Genomic DNA, 20,078 nt, shown 5'->3' on the forward strand with positions numbered 1-20,078 from the left:
TACAACTCTGACAAACGCTGGCTCCCCACGACGGAAATTCACCTAACCAGGCGGGGACGAGGTAAGAAAATACAACTGTGTGTTTTTAAAATGTCGCGTTTTGTGTTGTTTCGGCCACTTCAAGTCATTTTGGTACTTTACCAGTGCTAGCTGTTAGCACGAGACGCGAGAGAAGACTGTCATAACAAAACCGGAGCGTGCCACCGACAAGGAAAAACAGCTTCGTTTCTTTCATATTTTTGCCATGTTTTGGTCCGTTCGTGCTGGTTTACGATGCAGGTTTAAGTGCGGGAAGCTGTCAGAAGAAACGCGAGAGTCGTTGTGGAGTTTGTTGTGCTTTCCCGTGTTAGCGAACTAGCGTTGCTGGCTAGCTCGTTGTAAACAAACCTGCGGGCTGCCCCTCGATGTGCCTGTCGACCCCCCCCCCCCCTTTTTTTTTGTTGTTGTTTTTTTTTTTTTTTACATGACCTGAGCCTTTGGACGAGACAAGCGTCGGCATGACATGTATACACTAAGGCGTGACGTCATTCCACCAAGGCACGCTCCTTTGTGTGTGTGTGTGTGTGTGCAGGTGGGAAAGTGTGCAGCCTAAAGTGCAGCGTGGCTGTCAAAAACAGGAGCGAGTCTGGAGTTTGGGCTTCTCTTTGTCTCCCTTGTGTTGCCTGGAATGGTGGGCCTCCCTTTGCATTATGTGTATTGTTTGTGTAAGTAAGTAGCTGCTGAGCGGAGAGCCTCAAATCAAATGCTTGGGGATGAAAGATGAGCGCTAGACGGTATATCACAACATAGCATAGCAAGCCTCCAAACCGAGCACAAATGCCCTCCAGTGTGTGTACGAGCATAGAAATGATATCTGAGCAACTAAAATGCCTGCAATCGGTATTTTTCTCGCAGCCGTGCACCCTCACCCTGTTTTTTTCTGTTCAGATTCCCGCCAAGCATGAAGTCATGCTGTCAATATTTAATAAGCTGGCCAGCTGATAGCCTGTTCATCTCGAACCTTTGTCCGCCCGCACACAAACACGCTCAACTTGTCTTGTCTCGCATGAGATTAGCACATGGATATTTCATGGCGTGTTCAAACGCGTTTTGCATTTTTAATCCCGCTTCGGGCGACCGGCAATCTCATTATTGTAGATGTTTTTGCGGCGGACGAATGTTCTCCTATCAATGTGTCAGTAAGAGAGAATTACAATTAGGCGTGTTTTTCAGTGGGCTGGCCGGCGTTACACAAAGAATATGTTTGTGCAAGTCTCGCCCTGCTATACATGTTTACGTCTAAGGAAATGATTGCGTAATGACGCAACCGGGCAAAAATGCTGCTAAAACTTTGCTTTGAAGACGACAGAAAGAAATGACTTGTCTTTTTCAAAAGTCCGAAATGTCTCCCGATAGCCACATTTTGTTCCCTTCACGGAACCCTGACGTGTGGACACAAGTCCATTGTAATGCCCAAGGGAAAAGCAGACGCGCGTTCTTTTGGCGACGTCGTCTGAAGCCGCGCTCAGATGTGTCCGTGTTTCATGTTGTCAAAACCACAGCGCTGATATCTTAATATAGAACGTAGCTTTAGGCTCCCCTTTTGTCATCACAGCGCTCTATTTTTACCGCCGCGTGACCACTGACCACCTTTGAATTACCACCCAGTGCCTTTGGGGGGGGTCGCACCAGCACGCCGACCTTGTTGCTAGCGCGTGTGGCAGACTATTCTAGGACACAACTTCGAGGAGAAAGAGCGCTTTTATATTCATTGGGTGTCACATGTCTCATTCGTCTCCGCCAGCTTCATGTCAGATTCCAAATTGGCTCTGGAGGTTTGCAAATTGAACGGACGTGTGTATTTCGTCCATGTGGTTCAACTCTAAAAGATTGGCTGTATTGTTTAGAACGGCTCAGTTAGTAGGCCCAAGTGTTCATGAAAAAAGTGGCAAAGTCAGCTTCACATTGTGTATTGGAAACAACCGCAAAGCTTTGCCTTAATAGGAAAGTCCGCTTCGCTCCCGTGTGTCAAGATCCGGTGCTCGATGGCCGGAGTCCTGCCTTTTTCCAGGTTCCTCTACTCCAACACACCCGATTGCACGATCAGGATCATTGTCAGGCTCCTGCCGAGCTTGCCGATGAGCGTAAATGTGAATCAGTTGTGTTGAACGTGGGAAACCTCTAAAACGTGCGAGACTTTTGACAGCATTGGCTTAAGCTCATTGCTAACAAAAACAAAACGCAAAATGATGTCTGCAAGCTAAGCAATAAGTTGTAATGATAACGCTTTGATGAATTTCATATTTGAACTCGTATATTGTATCAAAACATGTAGACAAACAATAAAGAATTATTGCACCGTGCCGAGTCCCTTAAGATAGGTGTGAAAGTCTTCTTCGTGTGTGTCTGTATTATGCTGCCCCCTGTTGGTTAAATTGCACCAGAAGGTGCTGCAGTGAATTCATCGTTTTGACAGTACACAAAAATGACAGCAGGTCCAAAGTTCAAAGTGCAGAGCGTTTTGCCTTATCGCCACTATTCTGTCATCTTATTGAAGTTTCCATCAGATAAAGCGCGGCCGGCGTGTAGATAAACGCAAGACTTGAGCTGGGACGTCGTGTTTTCAGCACATCCTGCGTCGAGTGCGTCGCCGAACCCGTTCGTTGGCCTACTTTTTCTTCACTTTTCAGTTTCCGTTGGCATCGCGTCACTTGGTGTGTCACCGCCCGGAGTGTAATGAGTCATGTGTTTGTCTTCCTTCGCTCGAGTTATTGAATATCCCGACGCCATCAAAAACAACACGAATCAATCCCACGTTGACTTTTGTTTTCGATCTTCACTCGTCTCTTGTGCTCAGTCAAGTGCGACTCCATTCTTCAAGTGTACCTAATGTAGTGTCCACTTCACTCGCTATCACTCTTGTCCGAAGCATTGCCGCTATTGATCTGCGTGTCAAATCAATGAAACCGCTCAATAGCGTCAATGGCCTAAAGGACAATTATAGTTATTGATGGCTTTGCTATGAACCCGGAGCGGGTTCACGGTTTTCATAATGATGTTGAAACAGACTGAAATCTTTAAGAGCTTCCCATTGGGCTGTTTGTTCCTGTGCTGCAATAATAAGTGCCTTGTGTCTTCTTTTTCCTCGGCTTGGTTGAAAAAAACAAAACATGAGTAGAGATGAACTCGATATTTCTCAATTATGGAAGTGTTTGATTTTCCATTACTGACTTGGGCTGGACGATATGGCCAAAAAATTAATTCTCCATTTTTTTATTTCTAAAACGATTCTGCTGGACGTTCACGATTTTAATCTACATACTAAACCCCACAAACATTTATTTAAAGGTTTCATTTATTAAAACATGAATTATGTGCAAGATGTTCACACATTAATATTGTATACAGATTTTTTTAATGTAAACTTTTTGTACAAACAAATATGGTCAATAGAAATAATGTTTGCGATATAATTGTTTCAGGCCTTTTCGATTTTGATGTTCACAAAATGTCTTTCTTTCCAGCGGCATCGCACAAAATTGCGTGTGAGCGCCCGATCGCAGCGCAGCGCTCCGAAGGACAGCCAAGCATCCGCTCCATCGAAGCGTCGGCGGGTCGGAGGTGGGGTCCGGCGTTTTCAAGCTGGACGAAGGGGAGGAGCGCGGGCCCGGCGGCCCGGCCTTCGTGCTGAGACACAGAACTTCCAGCCATGCAGAGCACAGCACGCGCAGCGCGCCGGCGGAACCCGGGGCGGCCCGCAAGAAGGGCCGCGCCACACCCACCTCAGGTTCTTCAAATGGACACCTCAGCACCGCACAGTGCCACTCCCGCAACAAGGTGAGTCATTTGAAATGGTCCACTGGGATTGGCTGTCGTCACGCACGTTTGTGCCACGTTCGATGGATGAAGCCGATCGCCACGTTCGATCATCGCCACGTTCGATCATCGCCACGTTCGATCATCGCCACGTTCGATCATCGCCACGTTCGATCATCGCCACGTTCGATCATCGCCACGTTCGATCATCGCCACGTTCGATCATCGCCACGTTCGATCATCGCCACGTTCGATCATCGCCACGTTCGATCATCGCCACGTTCGATCATCGCCACGTTCGATCATCGCCACGTTCGATCATCGCCACGTTCGATCATCGCCACGTTCGATCATCGCCACGTTCGATCATCGCCACGTTCGATCATCGCCACGTTCGATCATCGCCACGTTCGATCATATGTTATCCAGCAAAGTCCCGCTCGTCCGCCACATTCCTTCTTGCGTGCCAACTTGACGTATTCTTACGAAAGTTGCCGCCCCGCCCTGCTCGGCGTAAAAAAACAAAAACAAAAGCCATCACGCACGCACGTAGGCGGAGCCATTGAGCCGAAAGCTGCTGTAACGCAACGCCGACACCTGAGAGGACGCCGCTCGAGGCCCCCAGCACGACACCTGTTGAATTTTTTACTTTAGGTGTCGTGTTGGGGTTGCTTCACACCGGTTTCACAATTTTCATCCTACACTTTTCATTATTATCTTCATAGGTTAATAAAACAAGGCCAGAAGTTTAATCCTAACTTTTTTTTTATGCAAGTTTTATTTTACTTGCCACATGACAACAAAGTTACTGTTAAAGTCGTTTTGTTTAATTTATTGAAATGCAAAAGACACAAAGTAGTTTGACAGGTGCAATTTGTACATTAAAAGTTACAGTAAATATAACTGAAATGTACTTAAAGGGGAAGTCAACCCCACCAAAAAATTCTTGACAACAATATGTTCTATGCAACACCACTAGTCTAAGTACGTCAGTTTATTGCCTTAGTGGAATATGAGTTAAGCAGCAAAATGCAGCCGTTTTTAGCCGTCTCAGGGGGCGGCCATTTTGCCACTTGCTGTCACGTGAAGATGACATCACAGTTGCTCAGGCCTCAGGTAACAACCAATCACAGCGCAGCTTCATAAAACAGGTGTGCTGCGATTAGTCGTTGCCTGAGCAACTGTGATGTCATCTTTAGTCGACGGCAAAATGGCCGCCCCCTGAGATGGATAAAAACGGCTGCATTTTACTTCATAACTCGTATTCCACAAATCCGAATATCATGTTCAGACGAGTGAGGTCACATATGACACATTATTGTCAAGAAATGTTTCAGGTTGACTTCCCCTTTAACAAATGTGCCGTACTGGAATAAAAAAAAAAAAGTTACATAATTTAAAGCAGTTTTTTTTTTATGTACTGCTGAAGGTCACAAGAATTACTGATTACAAAAGGATTAAACATTTCTGTTTGTGAATCAAATATGCCTTCTAACAACTAAATATTCCCTTAAATAGCCAACCTGATTGTTTTTTGCACTTGAGTAAATGAATGAATGAATTAATTAGGTTAAAAAGTGCTGCTGAAAAACAATGTACAAAACAAAATAATAATCAGACTAAAAAAAGTAAATAAAAAAAGCACTGATATTTGATCACATGCACGAGCTGTACAAACAAACACGAGTGGAAACAATGTCCGCACATCCTCTCGATGATGTGAAACTTTTTTTTTTATTATTATTATTATCCTTGCTTTTGTTCCTTTGACTTCCCCGGATTGTGCAAGACCCTTCACTGTTGTGGTGGAGTTCCACGAAGCCTACTGAGACATTTTTTCTTTTTTTTTCTGGTCACAAGGAAGAAGTGAGCAGAAGCCAACCGCTTTTTATTATTTTGCATCTGAGGACAGTGTGTGCATGTGTGAGTCACATGTTGCGCGTGGGGGGGGGGGGGGGGTGTTACACTGCACAAGGGTGAAGCTCGTCCCTCCCGGCGCCGCGTTGTTGTGTTGGTTGGTCCAATGGGCTCCACGCTGAGGTCACGTGACCCTGTTGGGTGTAATGTTCCATGTTGTCGGCAGATTTTGCTGGAAGGGCCGACGTCCCCTTTTTGTGTCTTGTTGGGGGGCCAAATGGAAGTGTGGCAAATTTCACATGTGCCATTTTTAAGAGTCATTTTTGGTAGGACCAAGTCGCTCGGGGCCGGCCCACCGCGTTGACTTCATGCAGCCCCTGAAGCCTGTTTAGAAATTTGCCAGGCTTGTCTATCATTAGTGCAGCCACGAAAAAGCCTCGCGCGCCTGAAGAGACATTCGAGACAAGTCTGACATTTTGCGGCGGACATTTTAGAATCGTTTCCAGCTGTCCTTCCAGCGTTCCTTGAGATTTTGTACGATGGCGCAGATTAGAGGGGAAAGTGCTTTGAGGCACCACAATTACTACTTTATTATTTTTTTTATTACTGAGCCACAAACAACATGGCACAATTTTCAAGGAAGAAGCAGATTACTTCGGCCACTGTAGCTAATTTATCGTTAGCCAACTAGCATAATTGCCCAAGTATTTTTTTTTTTATTATATCTTTTTGGAAAACTGCATTCCCATTTTTTTTATTTTTTTTTTTTGTTAAAAATGACGTGGTAATTAGTAGGGCTGCGTATCGTTTCAGATTTCCCAAATTTACGATTACAACCACAGCACTGTGTAAATAAAGTGGCAAAAACACTGGACTCCTCTTGGGGTAACAATAACAGATGGGCACATTTGCATTTGGTAAGCCTATATTAAAAAGTATCCGTTCATGGTTTCAAGAATCGATATTGGGCTTTGAAAAGATTATCGATTCCATATCGATTTTTTTTTTTTAAACCCAGCCCGAGAGATGATGCTATTACGCTAATGTTATAACAATACAAAGAGAGGAAAGAAGTAAGGAAGCTCCATTATTGCATGCATTCACACGACAGAGACTCTTCACCCTTCGCTTGTGTATGTATAAGTCTAGATGTACGTATTACTGTTGTTTATGTGTGTGTGTGTGTGTGTGTGTGTACAGTACACACACACACACTGTCTGAAAAGAGACTCACCATAAAACACAACATTAATAAGTTAGACAGGATTATTGTTATTGTTGAACTTGAATTTGGCCGAGCGCACGCACGCACATTCAGTTGCGTGCAGTTACTCATGTTTAATGAGTCTGCAGGGAGCAGTGTTTGTGTTTTGGGTGTGTCTGCCTGCCCCCCCCCCCCCCCCCCCAAAAAAAAGGTCTTTGGGGAAGAAGTGCTGTGTTTAATGTGCGCGCGCGCGTCGCTGTCGTTTGCCTTCTGCTTCTCGCGCGCGTTTATCTCCTCAAGTGCACCTGATAAGCTCACGCTAAGCACTTGATGGCGAAAGTAATGAATTGATCCGGCGGGGCCATCCGTCCTGGCGCCGTCCGTCCTGGGGCCGGCCGGCCTGCAAATGTGCTGATAAGTCTTAAGACGAGACTCGAGTGGCCTTAGCGCAAAACGGGGATGACATTATGGTGACAAATGGAGAAGTTAGTCTACAAGCTGTTGTTGCATAAGGAGGCGGCGTTTTATTTCGAGTGCCGTTTATTGTCCATAACTCACGCCGATAAAAATATGTCAAATTGCCCCCGAGGACACGCTCGTCTTCCTGCGCGCTTCTCACAAGAGGCCGTCTGTCAAATGTCCAGCGCCGGGCTTGCATTGGACGTGGATTCCCGCAAAACAAGAAGCAGTGTTTTGCACATGTTTTTCTGGCTGAGACGATTGCGCAACACAAGCCCGCCGCTGACCCCCCCCCCCGACTCCTTTGCAGTCACATATGGCGAGCTGATGCAAGTGGCGTGACATCACTTCCTGCCTGGGCCACGTTTGTTTTGGCAATCTTTGCACGTGTTTGGGACACGATGCTCAGCACATTGTCCAGGAGAGCGCACGTTTCCTCGGACGCTTCCTCAAGAATCCCGTTTGAGGCCCGATCGTGTTTCGAGCCAAAACGCATCCGCCGCTGCCATGAGCACGTTGCGAGCCACTCGACATGCCACGTTGAGTCTCAGCATATTTTTTCATTTGATTTTTATTTTGCTGATGTTCACGTTGATTATCCGATCACGTCGATTTATTTTGTGTCATGAGCACTTATATAATGTGCATTCTTTTTGCCTACTGTAGTATCAGTGATGTGTGTGACTGACTGTGACTGTGACATTATTAGTCCATGTAGGAAATTGATCCCTGTGGGGCTCCGAGGTAGACATTTTGTTTTGTTTTTGAACTTGTTTTTTTTCATCGATTTGACAGCAGTAACTCTCCACAATATTATATATATATATTACGTATATTTATATTAGGGGTGGACATCCGTGTCTAAACCAATAAAAATGCATCGTTTGTATGACGTCAACACTTCTTGTTCATGATTGGATCCAAGCTAACCAATCACAATTACAAGGTGATTTGCATGATGTTCATGTTTAAAATGTTACAGCCATGCTCTCCTGGCGTCCACTATAACAAATAGAACCCCCCCCCCCCCAAAAAAAAAAGATCCCATGTTATTGTGGGAAGAGTCAAAGTCAGAAGCTAAAAAAATGTCCAGCAGAAATAATGCGGGTCTGAAGGGGTTATAGCGCCACCTACTGCAGAGGAGGATTTTGGCAGCCTCTGTTTAAAATCAGTCTGGTATCGGTACTCGCCCATCCCTACTTTTGATGTCATTGTATTATTGGAGTTGTTGGATTGATGTTTTCAGCCCTGCTTTTGATGGCAGTGCCACGTCCACCCTGAACTGAAGTACCGCATGGCTTTAGAGGACATCCGGTCCTAGCGTGAGCCCGCGCGCGTATGTGTGTGTGCGCCACTTATTCACAGTGGCCGATGACAACATCTGGAGCACAGCGTGCGCCTCCAATTACACGCGCTCGTCAACGCGCAGGACGAAAACAAAACGTGACACGAAGGGCAGATTGGCCACATTTTTCAGCGTTATGGGACGACGTTATGACGGGAAACGGGCACGTGTCGGGCAAAATCGTGAATCCGCTGCCACCGGCGTGCGCTTTTGTTTTGCAGAGCCTCCCGACGCACGATGAGGAGAGGAGAAAAAAGGAGGAGAGAGGAGAGGAGGAGAGAGAGGAGAGGGCGAGCGACGAAGGCTTCCTGGCGATGACGCCGCTTCTTCAGGCTCACCACGCCATGGAGAAGATGGAGGAGTTTGTGCACAAGGTCAACGCGCGTGCGCTCGGTCTCCGTCCGCCGCCGTCGGCGAGCGGTCGCGCTCCAACCTTGCCGTCTTCCCCCGCCAGGTGTGGGAGGGCCGGTGGCGCGTCATCCCGCACGACGTGCTCCCCGATTGGCTGAAGGACAACGACTTCCTGCTGCACGGCCACAGGCCGCCCATGCCTTCGTTCCGCGCCTGCTTCAGGAGCATCTTCAGGATCCACACGGAGACGGGCAACATCTGGACACATCTGCTAGGTGGCTCGTCGGCTCCCGCGTTTGCACCGTGTGGTTCTTCGTGTTAAAAGCGTGTCGCCGGCGTCCGTCCGCTCTCCAGGCTGCCTGTTCTTCTTCTGCCTGGGCCTGATGTACATGTTTCGACCCAACATGTCGTTCGTGGCGCCGGTCCAGGAGAAAGTGGCCATCGGCATGTTCTTCCTGGGCGCCATCCTCTGCTTGTCCTTCTCGTGGCTCTTCCACACCGTCTACTGCCACTCGGAGGGCGTGTCCAGGGTCTTCTCCAAGTAAGGCGCATTTTTTTTAAGCTGCAAGGAAGTTGGGCTGGACCGTTAGGGGGGAAAAATAATCATCATTATTTGAATTGAGATTGAAATCGCGATGAATAAAATGAATATTCATTGATTTAAAAACTTAAAAAAAAATTTTTTTTTTTAAAAATCAACCACCAGTTGTAAAACTCAACTACTCCAAACTATGTTCATAGCCTTATCTTATGTTATTTTCACAAGTGAGCTATCCTGGGACCTATTTTGTGCTATGTGCCCCCCCAAAAAAAAAAAAGTCCTTGGATATATTTGTATCCTTGAATTTTGAGGAAAACTTTGTCAACCCTTAAACTGAAAAAAAAAAAAATGTTTAATAAAAAAAAAAAAGTTAAACAAAATGACTGTATACTAAAACAGTACTAAGTGTTTATGCGCGTCTTGACCTCTTGGGGGCAGTGTGGTGCCGTGCATCCATGGTGTACACGCTTAACACTGAGAACAGAAGAAACTTCTGATAAGAGATCGGGACGTCGACGTCACGCGTCCCTAAATAGGCGTAAGCGCAGCCATTTTGGCAGCATAGAAAACACGTCGGCCATTTTGAGTAAAACGCAGACGCCACACTTGAACGATGATTGAACAAGAGAATCGAGCATTCTCCAGGCTAGCAAACGGATGACAGCAGCCGTAAAGAATCCTCCTCGTTGCTTGTGTAGCGATCACTTCAGATCAGTCGATTATGGATCAGTTGGTCGTGAAGATGTAGCTCGATTGTATCGTTATTAAATGAAGGCCAAAGACGTGATCGGGCACTTCGTACATGATGCTAGCTGTTAGCACGCGCCAAATGTGGAGGAAATCATCGGTTTTCGTCTATTTGCACAGTTGCATTTAATAACGGAGCAACGGCATAAACGGCGGCAGCCGCGGCCCGCTTAGCAGCTGCTAACGTACACAAATAAGACGGCAAGACTTGCGTGCAACTTGGATGGCATTTTGAGCGCACGACATGCGGACTTTGACGTGGTCGCGAAAGCTAAGATCGGAGGTTTTCCGCAGGCTGGACTACAGCGGCATCGCCTTCCTCATCATGGGCTCCTTCGTGCCGTGGCTCTACTACTCCTTCTACTGCTCCCCTCAGCCGTGCTTCATCTACCTGCTGGTGGTGTGCGTGCTGGGCCTGGCCGCCATCACCGTGTCCCAGTGCGACTTCTTCGCCACGCCGCAGTACCGGGGAGTCCGCGCAGGTAGCCGGCGTCGCCGTCGTCCCTCCCGGCGGCCGGCGTCACCTGCGGCTGACTGTGCGTTTGCTCCCCAGGCGTGTTTGTGGGTTTGGGGCTGAGCGGCGTGGTGCCCACCCTTCACTTTGTCATCAGCGAGGGTCTCATCAGAGCCACCACCATCGGACAGATGGGCTGGCTTTTCCTCATGGCCACGCTTTACATCACCGGCGCGTGCCTGTACGCCGCTCGCATCCCGGAGAGGTTCTTCCCCGGAAAGTGCGACATCTGGGTACGTCTCGCGCACGCACAAGTGCACGCGATTGCAGTTAACGTCTTCCACTTTGTATTCCAGTTCCACTCGCACCAGTTGTTCCACATCTTGGTGGTGGCGGGCGCCTTCGTTCACTTCCACGGCGTCTCCAACCTGCAAGAGTTTCGTTACACGGCCGGAGCGGGCTGCACTGACGACAGGATGCTGTAACACGCGCACGCACGCACGCTCACAACATCTTAATGCGGGGAGCCGGCGCTTGATAATGACGCCAACGCTCGCCGCTCGCCGCTCGCCGCCCTCCCAAGAGGACGACAATGCGGCTTGTCATGTCACAGGATGGCCTTACAGGGGGCGCCATTTCAACACTGACGCATTCTACTCGAGAGCCACTTTTTGAGAGGTTGACTAACTGCTAGCTGGCACCTCTGGACATTAAACATCCATTTCCTCTTGGAGATTTTCATCATTTCAAAAGGAAGCATCATTTTTCTATTTAAAAAAAAAAATGGGAGGGGGAGGGGTTGTTTGGATGCTGCTTTTTTTCTAATTAAAACCTAAGAGCATTCATATAAAAAAAAAAAATACTTGAATATCTTCCTTAATTGTGAAGGTTACTTGGGGCTTGTACGGGGTGTCGCTTTTAAAGAATAAAAAAAACAAACACTTTCATGTAAATAAGATTTCTAAATTTGGGTTATATAGATTTGTATGAAATAAATATATATTAAAATGAACAAAAAATAAGGCTGCGATGGTGAGGATGGGGTGCTACAATGGAATTCTTATTTTTATTTGATGAAATATGCAAGGAGAAGCGTTGAAAAGGTCGCCATTTTTTCCCTCCCATTTGCAAACAGAAACTTTTTTTCCACGTTTGCCGTGCACTCAACTCAGATCTCTTGCGAATGTTTGCGCTTGAAACCAAATCGAAGATGATATGAAATAATATTCTTAATATGTAGCCATTGTCATTCATCTATTTTCTCTCTATTCCGTCATTGTTTAGTTTTTTTTTATGCCTTTTAGTCGGAGCGAGAGCAGAACCAAATAACGCCAAATTTAAAAGGTATCAGTAAATGACTCGCGTAATTAAACAAAATCTATTCCTCATATCACATGAAATACGTTTTCTATTGTTTGAATGATTTTTTGTCAATCTGTTTTTGACATTGTGCTCCGTTCATGATTGCAGAGTGTCTTCAAATATCATCGATTTGCTTTTCACATGATGGATTTTATTGTGTTTACCTTCTATTAATTTATTGCTGGTGGGGCGGCATATTTGTTGATGCGCACTTTGCAGTGTGATGCGAGTGTTCGCTTCGGAGACCTTGACATCGGCTGTACTGTTCTAATAAAGGCGCTTTGTGGGATTCTACAACTGAATGTTTCCTCGTTTAGAAGCAGACGCACCACACAAATTGACGGGTTCGACAAAGTGACACTTGGTTCGTTGGAATGTCTCATCAGCTTTTTTAGGATCTCGTCTTCATTTGGATTCTCCACGGCTAAGGGACGCTGTGGCACCCCCTGGTGGATGTGAGCAGGAAGAACCCCCAAGATGTGAGTTTTTTTGAAAGGTAAAAAAAACAAAAACCTTTTTTTGAGTCCTGACTGGGTAGGCACATGTCAGTGCACCTTTGGGGGAACTGCAGAAGAGAACGATGCTAAAATGCTTATTAAATGTGCACGTAAGCCATTTTGTGTTGCAGTTTGCTCAAACCCGGCGGGTTAAATAAGAACAGGGAAGTAACCCGGAGTCGACTGAACCAGAGATGACGTTTTAGACCCTTCCGCTATTTGGTCTGTTCCCGCACAAGAAAATTGATCTGATGAATACAAAAACAGACAAATATCTGTGTAGCCCCAATTAAGGCCCTCCGGCATTTTATTAGATGTTCTAAAATGTAATATGTATCGCTCAAGTACCCCTTTAGCTTACGGAGAGAACAAATCCTGGAACTGTCCCCGTCTTTGATTTAAAAAAATAAATACAACACCGCTGCAGGACTGTTAATTGCTCTTGGAGGTGCATGAGTCGGGCGGCACATCTCTGCTTCCAAATCCCACACACGAAGAGGCAAAAAAAAGCGCGACAAATCCCGTCCACTCCCACGCCAACACGATGGCGCTTTTCACTCTCGGCCATTTTGTGTTCTGAGCTGCCACTCACTTGGGCTTGCTTTTTGGCCCGCCTGACCTCGTTGCGCGACGTCTCCCGGCCAAACGTCCAAACTCACAAACACTGGAACCCTTCATTTCCTCACTAAAAACACCGCCAACGTGGGTGTTTCTGTTTTCCTCCATTCGCCCTCCATATTATATTATATATCCTGAAACTTGACCGCTAACTCGACGACGGGGTGGCGTGGCTCGTTGCTACAACGGTTTCAATCACAGCTGCCATTTTTTTGTGTAAAAACAGCAATACATTTTATTTTATTCTATTTTTAACAGTGATGGAAAACAGACAAGAGAGTGAGTGGCCCTCGAGGACCAGGGTTCCCTACCCCTGGTCTAAGGTTTAAGAGTCTGCTGGTTCTTCTGGTGGTATCGAACAGATTGCGAGTGCATCAGAATCCTCGTGTACGTGTTCTCGGGCATGATGAGCTTCAGGCAGGCTTCACGCGTCGAGCTGGAGAACCCGCGGCTCAGGTTGGCGGGGAGGTCATAGCCCAAGATGTCCACCTGGCCGAGGGGCTGCCAAGGCCGCAGGTCCTTGTTCCGGATCTTCCCCACCGAGCGCAGAAGAGGCCGCCATCCGCCGAAGCATCTCCGCAGCAGCCTCTCTTGGGCGGCGTGCAGCAGCCGGACCTCCCGGTCCACGCAGGCCAAACCCAGAGCCGCCAGCCGGCGCCACAGCGACGCGTTGAAGTGGTCGTACAGGTGCGCGTCCATCCAATTCCACGCGCGGATCTTGCTGGCGAGGTCCGGGGTCAGGCGGTGCTTGGAGGCCGGCGTGCGCATGTTGAACTTGACGTAGACGACGTCTTCCAGGTCCCAGGACAGGAGGTGACGCAGCAGAACCAGAGACTCGTCGAAATGCTCGGTGATCATCACCAAGGAGAAGACGCGCTCCACCTCCGCCGCAAAGGAGCGCGCGTACGCCACGTCCGCGGGGGGGCGGTCCTTGTCGCCGCCGAGGTCATAGGTGAGCGTGTTGCGGGCGTAATTGGAGTTCTTGTCTTGCGGCCGGTAGTAGCGCAGCGGCTGCTCCAAGAAGGCGTCCAGCGAACCCTTGGGGACTCGCCTGAAGGTCTGACAGTGCTGCTTGTAGTAGCTGAACAGCGACTCGAACATGGCGGCGGGCTCCCTCATGATGGTGACGTAGCGCGCGTCGGCGGGCATGACGCAGCGCACCTCCGGCGCGTCCAAGCGCATGTGGCTGATGATGAAGTGGGCCGGCAGCGTGTGCGGGTGCACGAAGTTGGCGCGGAAGGGCTTCGGGTAGCAGAACTGAGTGCCGCATTCCTGCTTGGGCAGCGCCACCGTCAGGCCGTTGCGCTCGGCGAAGCGGAACAGGATGTTCTGCACGGTGCTGCTGGCCGTCTTGTGGCTCTTCAAGAAGGCCACCTTGGTGTGCTTGGCCTTCGGACCCGCGGCTTGATGGGAGCAAAGATGGCCTCTGGTCCTAGAGGCAGTCAAACAGAAACCAACGCGCGGGTCAGCTCGTTTGGAGATAAGATCATTGATAGGAAGTATTACTTTAAGAACGTATTCTGATACACGTACTAAACACTCACAGAAGTATTTCAAGCCTCTTTTTTTTTTTACATGACAAATTCCCATTTAATAATGAGAGTATTTATTTAAAACACATAAAGTATCATGTTTAAATTGCATAATAATCAGTTTACCTATACACAATAAATAGCATATCGTCGCTGCTAAGTCTTGGTTTTTCTTCTTTTTTTTGTCTTACATTTTTATGTTTTGGGGATAAAACTGAATGCAGACATCTCTTAAATGTAAAAAAAAATCTAATTATACTTTTAATACTAAATACATAAACATAAGGATGATGCATTTCAAATAAATGGGCATTATTAGACTAATGAATATGTATCATATAAGGTTTATTTGGTAGGCTTGTGTTAAAATTATCTAAAAAAAAAAAAAGATTTATGTTGAAAAAACAACAACATAAATCTTAAGTTAGGCTTGAAATATTTCTGCGAGTGTAAATACTTGTTCAAAATGCCGTTAGCAACGTAATCCAAGTGCAATAATATTCAAAAAGCAAAAAAGCTGCTGCCCCCGCAACTCCAACACCACATATGTTAAAAATGCTATTCAGATATCCAGCAAATCGCTGGCGTCAGGCCAGAACCTCATAAGTCACCATCCATGTATCAAATCATCTTTTTTTGGGAGAGTTGACAAACACAACAGTGAAAACGTCTTGTGTGTCTCCCCCGTTCGGACCGGTTGCTCACTCACCAGCTCCAATGGCTGCCGTAGTGCATCAGCAGAGTCACCATAGTGACGGCGGTCAGGGCCAGGAAGATCTTATGTGACATCCTCATCCTCCGCGCCACTCCAACTACAACATGATGGGGGAAATGAGGAGACAAGTATGATGACTTTGGGGGGCTTTTCCTCTTTTGTTCCAGAATTCTATTCTTCACCACGAGCTGAAGCACATTTATTTTCATTTCACCTCTTTACCTGGACTTTGTTCAACTTTGTTTAGCATTGAAATAACTTGACTTGACATATTTTTGTACATATTGTCGATAGACAAATTATTTATATATATATATATATTTTTTTTTTTAAATCTTAAGAGTGGCAAAGAGAGCCACAGTCGTCACTGCACTTTCAGTTGTTTTTAGAACAGCAAAAACAGTTCACACACGCACACAAAAGTTTGACTCACAAGGAGCTGCTGCAGGCCAGATGCTCTCACGCGGACTGATCGGCAATGTTCCTGTTAGCAAGCACATGCGGGTGACATTCTGGTCCGGTCAAGGCGTGGGCCACTAGCCTATAAAGTCCTGTTATATGCTTCATCAAAGAATACAAAAAAAAAAAAAAACATGATTTGCGGGGCAGCAGGCGATCCTACGGTGCGATCCAGGACTTAATCTCCTACATGGACCTTTTCAATTCTGGACGAAAGCCCTTGGAATGTGGCCCGAATGCCACTAAAACCCTCGTCCATCTGGACTCATCAGTAGATGTGGCTTGCGAAATGATGGAGAACGGAAGCCAAAAGAAAGCCCCCCGCATATAGATATATATATATTTAAAAAAAGGAAGCTACCTCCCGATCCATTTGGCTCGCATCACGCAGCATGTAGCCTACAGATACGCACGTTGTGGGGGGGGTGGGGAACACGGACCACGTACCGCAGCCCTGTCGACTCCCGCCTTATTCATCGCTGGGATTCTCGCGTCGCTGGGCTCGTTGTTTGCATCTCCTTCCTCTTCTGGATGCTGAGGGGACCCCCGCACCCACCCTTTGCCCATCATCGCATACACCGCATCCTCCTCCTCCCTTTGTAAAGTTAAAACCGGAAAAGGATACCTGGCCAAGCACTCAGCCGACATAAACTAATGGGGATAATTTGCCCCCCAAATTTAAAATATAAATCATTTCAAACCTTTTGTAAATACAATCTCATTGTCTGTAAAACAAAAAAACAAAAAAAACAAAAAGGAATTGCAGTGGCGCATCATTGACACTTGATGGCAGTAATGACATATTGACGAAGCCTCGTCGAGCCCTCACCAATATGGCGGCGGCCTGACGGAAACCACCCGCTGTCAAGGCGCGTGACACACTCGCGTCACCCCCTCACCAATATGGCGGCGGCCTGACTGAAACCACCCGCTGTCAAGGCGCGTGACACACTCGCATGAGCCCCTCACCAATATGGCGTCGTGCCGTAATTTGACAAGTTCCGTTTATGAAAAGTGGCAAGTTTCATTTCTATCTTATCTTGATTACTGAATGCGTCTTACGCGCAGACGCCATGGATTCGGATAAGCCAGCAAAGGTTTGGAAAAACACATTTTATTGTCAGTAAGCGTTGAAATGCAATTTAGGTTTGACGGCTAAAAACATAGCATTTCTTTTTTGGGGGGTGTTTGTTTGTGTGGTTGACGTATGTTTGACGTGCATGTCTCAGCTGGAGTTCGCGGTGCAGATGACGTGTGAGGGCTGTCGAGATCAAGTTAAAGCTGCGCTTGAACACAAAGCAGGTTAGAAAACTGCTTTTCTCACTCTTGTGTACACTTTATGCCTTACGGTGGTTCTCAAACTCGTTGGGGTCCCCGGATCAGCGGGCGTCTGCAAAATGCACCTTGACGCTAAAGTGTTTTTTTTTGTGTGTGTGTCATAATCTGTAGTTTGGTGTATTTTCCACCATTTAAAAACAAAAAACAAAACTATTTGTCAAAGAGAAAGATAGAGAGAGCCATTGACTTAAGGTAAATAAAACCAAAATGATAGATTTTTGCAAACATTTCAAATAATGTACACTCAATTCGGACATAGGAGCCTGCAGAACTCCGCTTTACGTGGACAATTATTAGGATGCAAGTGAATTATTCCAAGTTTTCCTGTTGTCAGGCGTACACTCAGTCAGCGTTGATGTCGGCGAAGGACGCGTCCTGGTGGAGACATCCCTGAGCAGTGGTGAGGTTCAGGCCCTGATCGAAAGCACCCATCGTCAAGCTGTGCTCAAGGGCTTGGGCAGTTTAGAGGAGCAAGGTGATAACCCCCCGTCTCTTCTTTTCCTTCTGACCCCCAACCACTGTTTATACCATCGTTGATCACAAAAAAAGGATGTCACAAAATCTCAGGATTGAAGCTTTGCAGGGATCTCTTTTCCACACACTTATGTTACTAGGAGTGCACCATTCCTTTTAGAAATAGTTGTCATTTGTGTCAGTAGTAGACGTTAGATTAAGTTGACATGTAAAGGTTATTTCATTTTGGGTGCATTATATAAAAGCCTAGCCCTGTTGTTTGTGTGTAAATTTCTGGCCCTAAAGGTGCCAAATACGTCAACATAATAAAGAAAAACACGTAACAGTAAAAGGCCCGATTGTAAAAATAAAATAAAAAAATCCCTTAAACAAAAATTTCCCGTGGAATTTTATGCCCCAAGCTGTAAAAGCGCCAAAACGATTGTTAACCACGGCGTGGCATCGACAGATCTGGGCGCAGCCGTAGCAATGTTAGCCGGCGAGGAGCGGCGGGTCCAAGGAGTGGTGCGTTTCCTGCAGCTGTCCGATGAGCGCTGCTTGATCGACGGGACCATCGACGGCTTGGAGCCCGGAGCGCACGGCCTCCACGTGCACGAGCTGGGCGACCTCACCGACGACTGCCTCAGGTAGCCTGAACGCTCGCACGACAGCCAGCCAATCAGCGGCGCTATTCTCCCGCCGCAGGGCAAAGTGGCCAAGCCTGCCTTTTAAGGACGGCTAGGCTACTCATTCAATGTCACAGATGCTACGTTTACAATGTGAGGCTGGTGACCACAAGTGGACAAAAATAGTTCCTGCGCCTCACGTATGCAATTCCCGCCATAAATGAGGGATTACTTCTATGTACTTTTTAAAATGTTATGACATAATTGTTTAGTGCAAATGATTTGGACCCCTGAAAGTTATGGCTTACAGACACTGGTACATACAGACAGTATCTCTTTATCATCATGACGTCAAGCTCATATCGACAGTTTAAGAGTTGAATCCACATTTTGGAAGTGGCTGATTCTGCATCTAAATTGTGCTACTTGAGAGTAAAATACTCCAATTGTGCCACTTAAACTTTCTAGAGTGACTCCATCCTTAATGACGTTGTTGACGATTATCTGTGTGCAGCTGTGGCGAGCACTACAACCCGTTTGGAAGACATCATGGCGGCCCACAAGATGCTGAGCGGGTAAGGTGTTGTGTAGGTTAAGTGAGACAGTGAATGTGAGAGAATGACAACAGAAAAGTAGATCAAAAAGAAAAGCTAGAACTAAAACTCAATCAAAATTAACACTGAGCGAGTGCAGTGTGAAAAGGGCTTCACAAAGTTTGTTGCTGTCATGCAGCATGTTGGTGACCTGGGCAATATTCTCGCTGGGCCCGACGGCAGAGCGTCGTTCAGACTGGAGGACGGCCATCTTAAAGTACCGCACACACATGCACGCACGCGCGCAATATTGCAACTGAAAGATATTATAACATTTTTAATATTTTTCACAACCTCTCTGCAAACGTGTTGGTGACCCATTGCAGGTTTGGGATGTGATCGGACGGTCTCTGGTGGTGGACGGCGGGACAGACGACCTGGGCCGCGGGGACCATCCGCTCTCCAAGCTGACGGGGAACTCCGGCGCTAGGTGAGTTAGCGGCCAGGCGGGCGCGGGAACCGTTGCAGCTCTCTCATGTTGTCCGCCGCCCGCTGGCGCGCAGGCTCGCGTGCGGGATCATCGCCAGGTCGGCGGGCCTTTTCCAGAACCCCAAGCGAGTGTGCGCCTGCGACGGGCTCACGCTGTGGGAGGAGCGAGAGCGGCCGATCGCCGGGAAAGGGCGGAGCAACCTCTAATGGAAGAACACCGATAACACGTGAAGATCCGTGCAAGCCAATAGAAAACTCTAAATGTATGAAAACGTCCACTGTTTTATTTATTTGTTCTAAGTTTCATAAACCAGTGAAAGCAGAAATGTACAATCCTGTTGAATGTTCATTAAACCAGGCAGCAAAGTGCCATTTTTCACTGACTGCTCTGTGTGGGTTTTATCGTTCACTAAGAGATAAGAGGGGTGTCAACAATTGTGTGTATATAGCAATTTCAACAATAAACCATCCAATTCTAAGCCTAATTAAAAACAAAACGAAAAAGCTTTTGTTTTTTGGTCCAGTCAGATCGCAGCCTCAATCTGCTGCCCGGTCGAGCATCAGAATCAGTTGTGTTGGACCTTGTAAACGTCAACTTTACCGTCAATTGCAGATTTGCCGTTGAGTGCGAGCTCTCAGAGTTGGAAACTTGCCCTGGGAATGACCCAGATTGGAATAAGCCAGAAATGTATGACATTGAAGG

The 20,078-nt window shown here is 47.0% G+C and overlaps 3 protein-coding genes across 8 annotated transcripts; 2 read left to right on the forward strand and 1 right to left on the reverse strand.

Moving 5' to 3' along the window:
• The first annotated feature begins 2,024 nt into the window (after positions 1 to 2,024).
• LOC144034862 (adiponectin receptor protein 2-like) lies at positions 2,025 to 12,412 on the forward strand. The gene is given in 8 exon segments (XM_077543958.1): positions 2,025 to 2,137; positions 3,543 to 3,816; positions 8,882 to 9,034; positions 9,115 to 9,286; positions 9,366 to 9,552; positions 10,594 to 10,784; positions 10,787 to 11,046; positions 11,110 to 12,412. Coding segments are annotated over 8 exon segments (1,479 nt in total). The 3' UTR covers positions 11,239 to 12,412.
• Positions 12,413 to 12,888: 476 nt separating this feature from the next.
• On the reverse strand, positions 12,889 to 16,665 carry gal3st3 (galactose-3-O-sulfotransferase 3). 6 transcript variants are annotated; one of them, XM_077543627.1, is made up of 4 exons: positions 16,384 to 16,665; positions 15,911 to 16,038; positions 15,472 to 15,568; positions 12,889 to 14,662 (listed from the first exon to the last, which is right to left on the reverse strand). In XM_077543627.1, exons 2-4 carry the CDS (start codon positions 15,975 to 15,977, stop codon positions 13,549 to 13,551), a joined length of 1,278 nt encoding a protein of 425 aa, XP_077399753.1. In that variant the 5' UTR covers positions 15,978 to 16,038; positions 16,384 to 16,665; the 3' UTR covers positions 12,889 to 13,548. The 6 variants fall into 6 exon arrangements, with proteins under 6 accessions (XP_077399753.1, XP_077399751.1, XP_077399750.1 ...); XM_077543625.1 differs by having other exon boundaries at positions 15,472 to 15,574; XM_077543624.1 differs by having other exon boundaries at positions 15,472 to 15,574; positions 16,298 to 16,665.
• Positions 16,666 to 16,823: 158 nt separating this feature from the next.
• ccs (copper chaperone for superoxide dismutase) lies at positions 16,824 to 19,758 on the forward strand. Its single transcript, XM_077543630.1, has 8 exons — positions 16,824 to 17,033; positions 17,166 to 17,238; positions 17,609 to 17,749; positions 18,197 to 18,374; positions 18,868 to 18,928; positions 19,086 to 19,163; positions 19,273 to 19,376; positions 19,450 to 19,758. The coding sequence occupies exons 1-8, from the start codon at positions 16,944 to 16,946 to the stop codon at positions 19,580 to 19,582; spliced, it is 858 nt and encodes a 285-aa protein (XP_077399756.1). The 5' UTR covers positions 16,824 to 16,943; the 3' UTR covers positions 19,583 to 19,758.
• The last annotated feature ends 320 nt before the right edge of the window (positions 19,759 to 20,078 follow it).

Source organism: Vanacampus margaritifer, chromosome 15 (assembly GCF_051991255.1).
Source record: "Vanacampus margaritifer isolate UIUO_Vmar chromosome 15, RoL_Vmar_1.0, whole genome shotgun sequence".
Taxonomy (NCBI): domain Eukaryota; kingdom Metazoa; phylum Chordata; class Actinopteri; order Syngnathiformes; family Syngnathidae; genus Vanacampus; species Vanacampus margaritifer.

Coding starts and splice junctions, on each gene's coding strand:
- gal3st3 (XM_077543625.1), bottom strand. CDS start 15,977: ATGTGCTTGCTAACAGGAACATTGCCGATCAGTCCGCGTGAGAGCATC. Junction 15,575..15,910: donor CTGGCCTGCAGCAGCTCCTT/GTGAGTCAAACT, acceptor ATCATGTTGTAG/TTGGAGTGGCGCGGAGGATG. Junction 14,663..15,471: donor TACGGCAGCCATTGGAGCTG/GTGAGTGAGCAA, acceptor GACTGCCTCTAG/GACCAGAGGCCATCTTTGCT.
- ccs (XM_077543630.1), top strand. CDS start 16,944: ATGAAAAGTGGCAAGTTTCATTTCTATCTTATCTTGATTACTGAATGC. Junction 17,034..17,165: donor ATTCGGATAAGCCAGCAAAG/GTTTGGAAAAAC, acceptor TGCATGTCTCAG/CTGGAGTTCGCGGTGCAGAT. Junction 19,377..19,449: donor ACGGGGAACTCCGGCGCTAG/GTGAGTTAGCGG, acceptor GCTGGCGCGCAG/GCTCGCGTGCGGGATCATCG.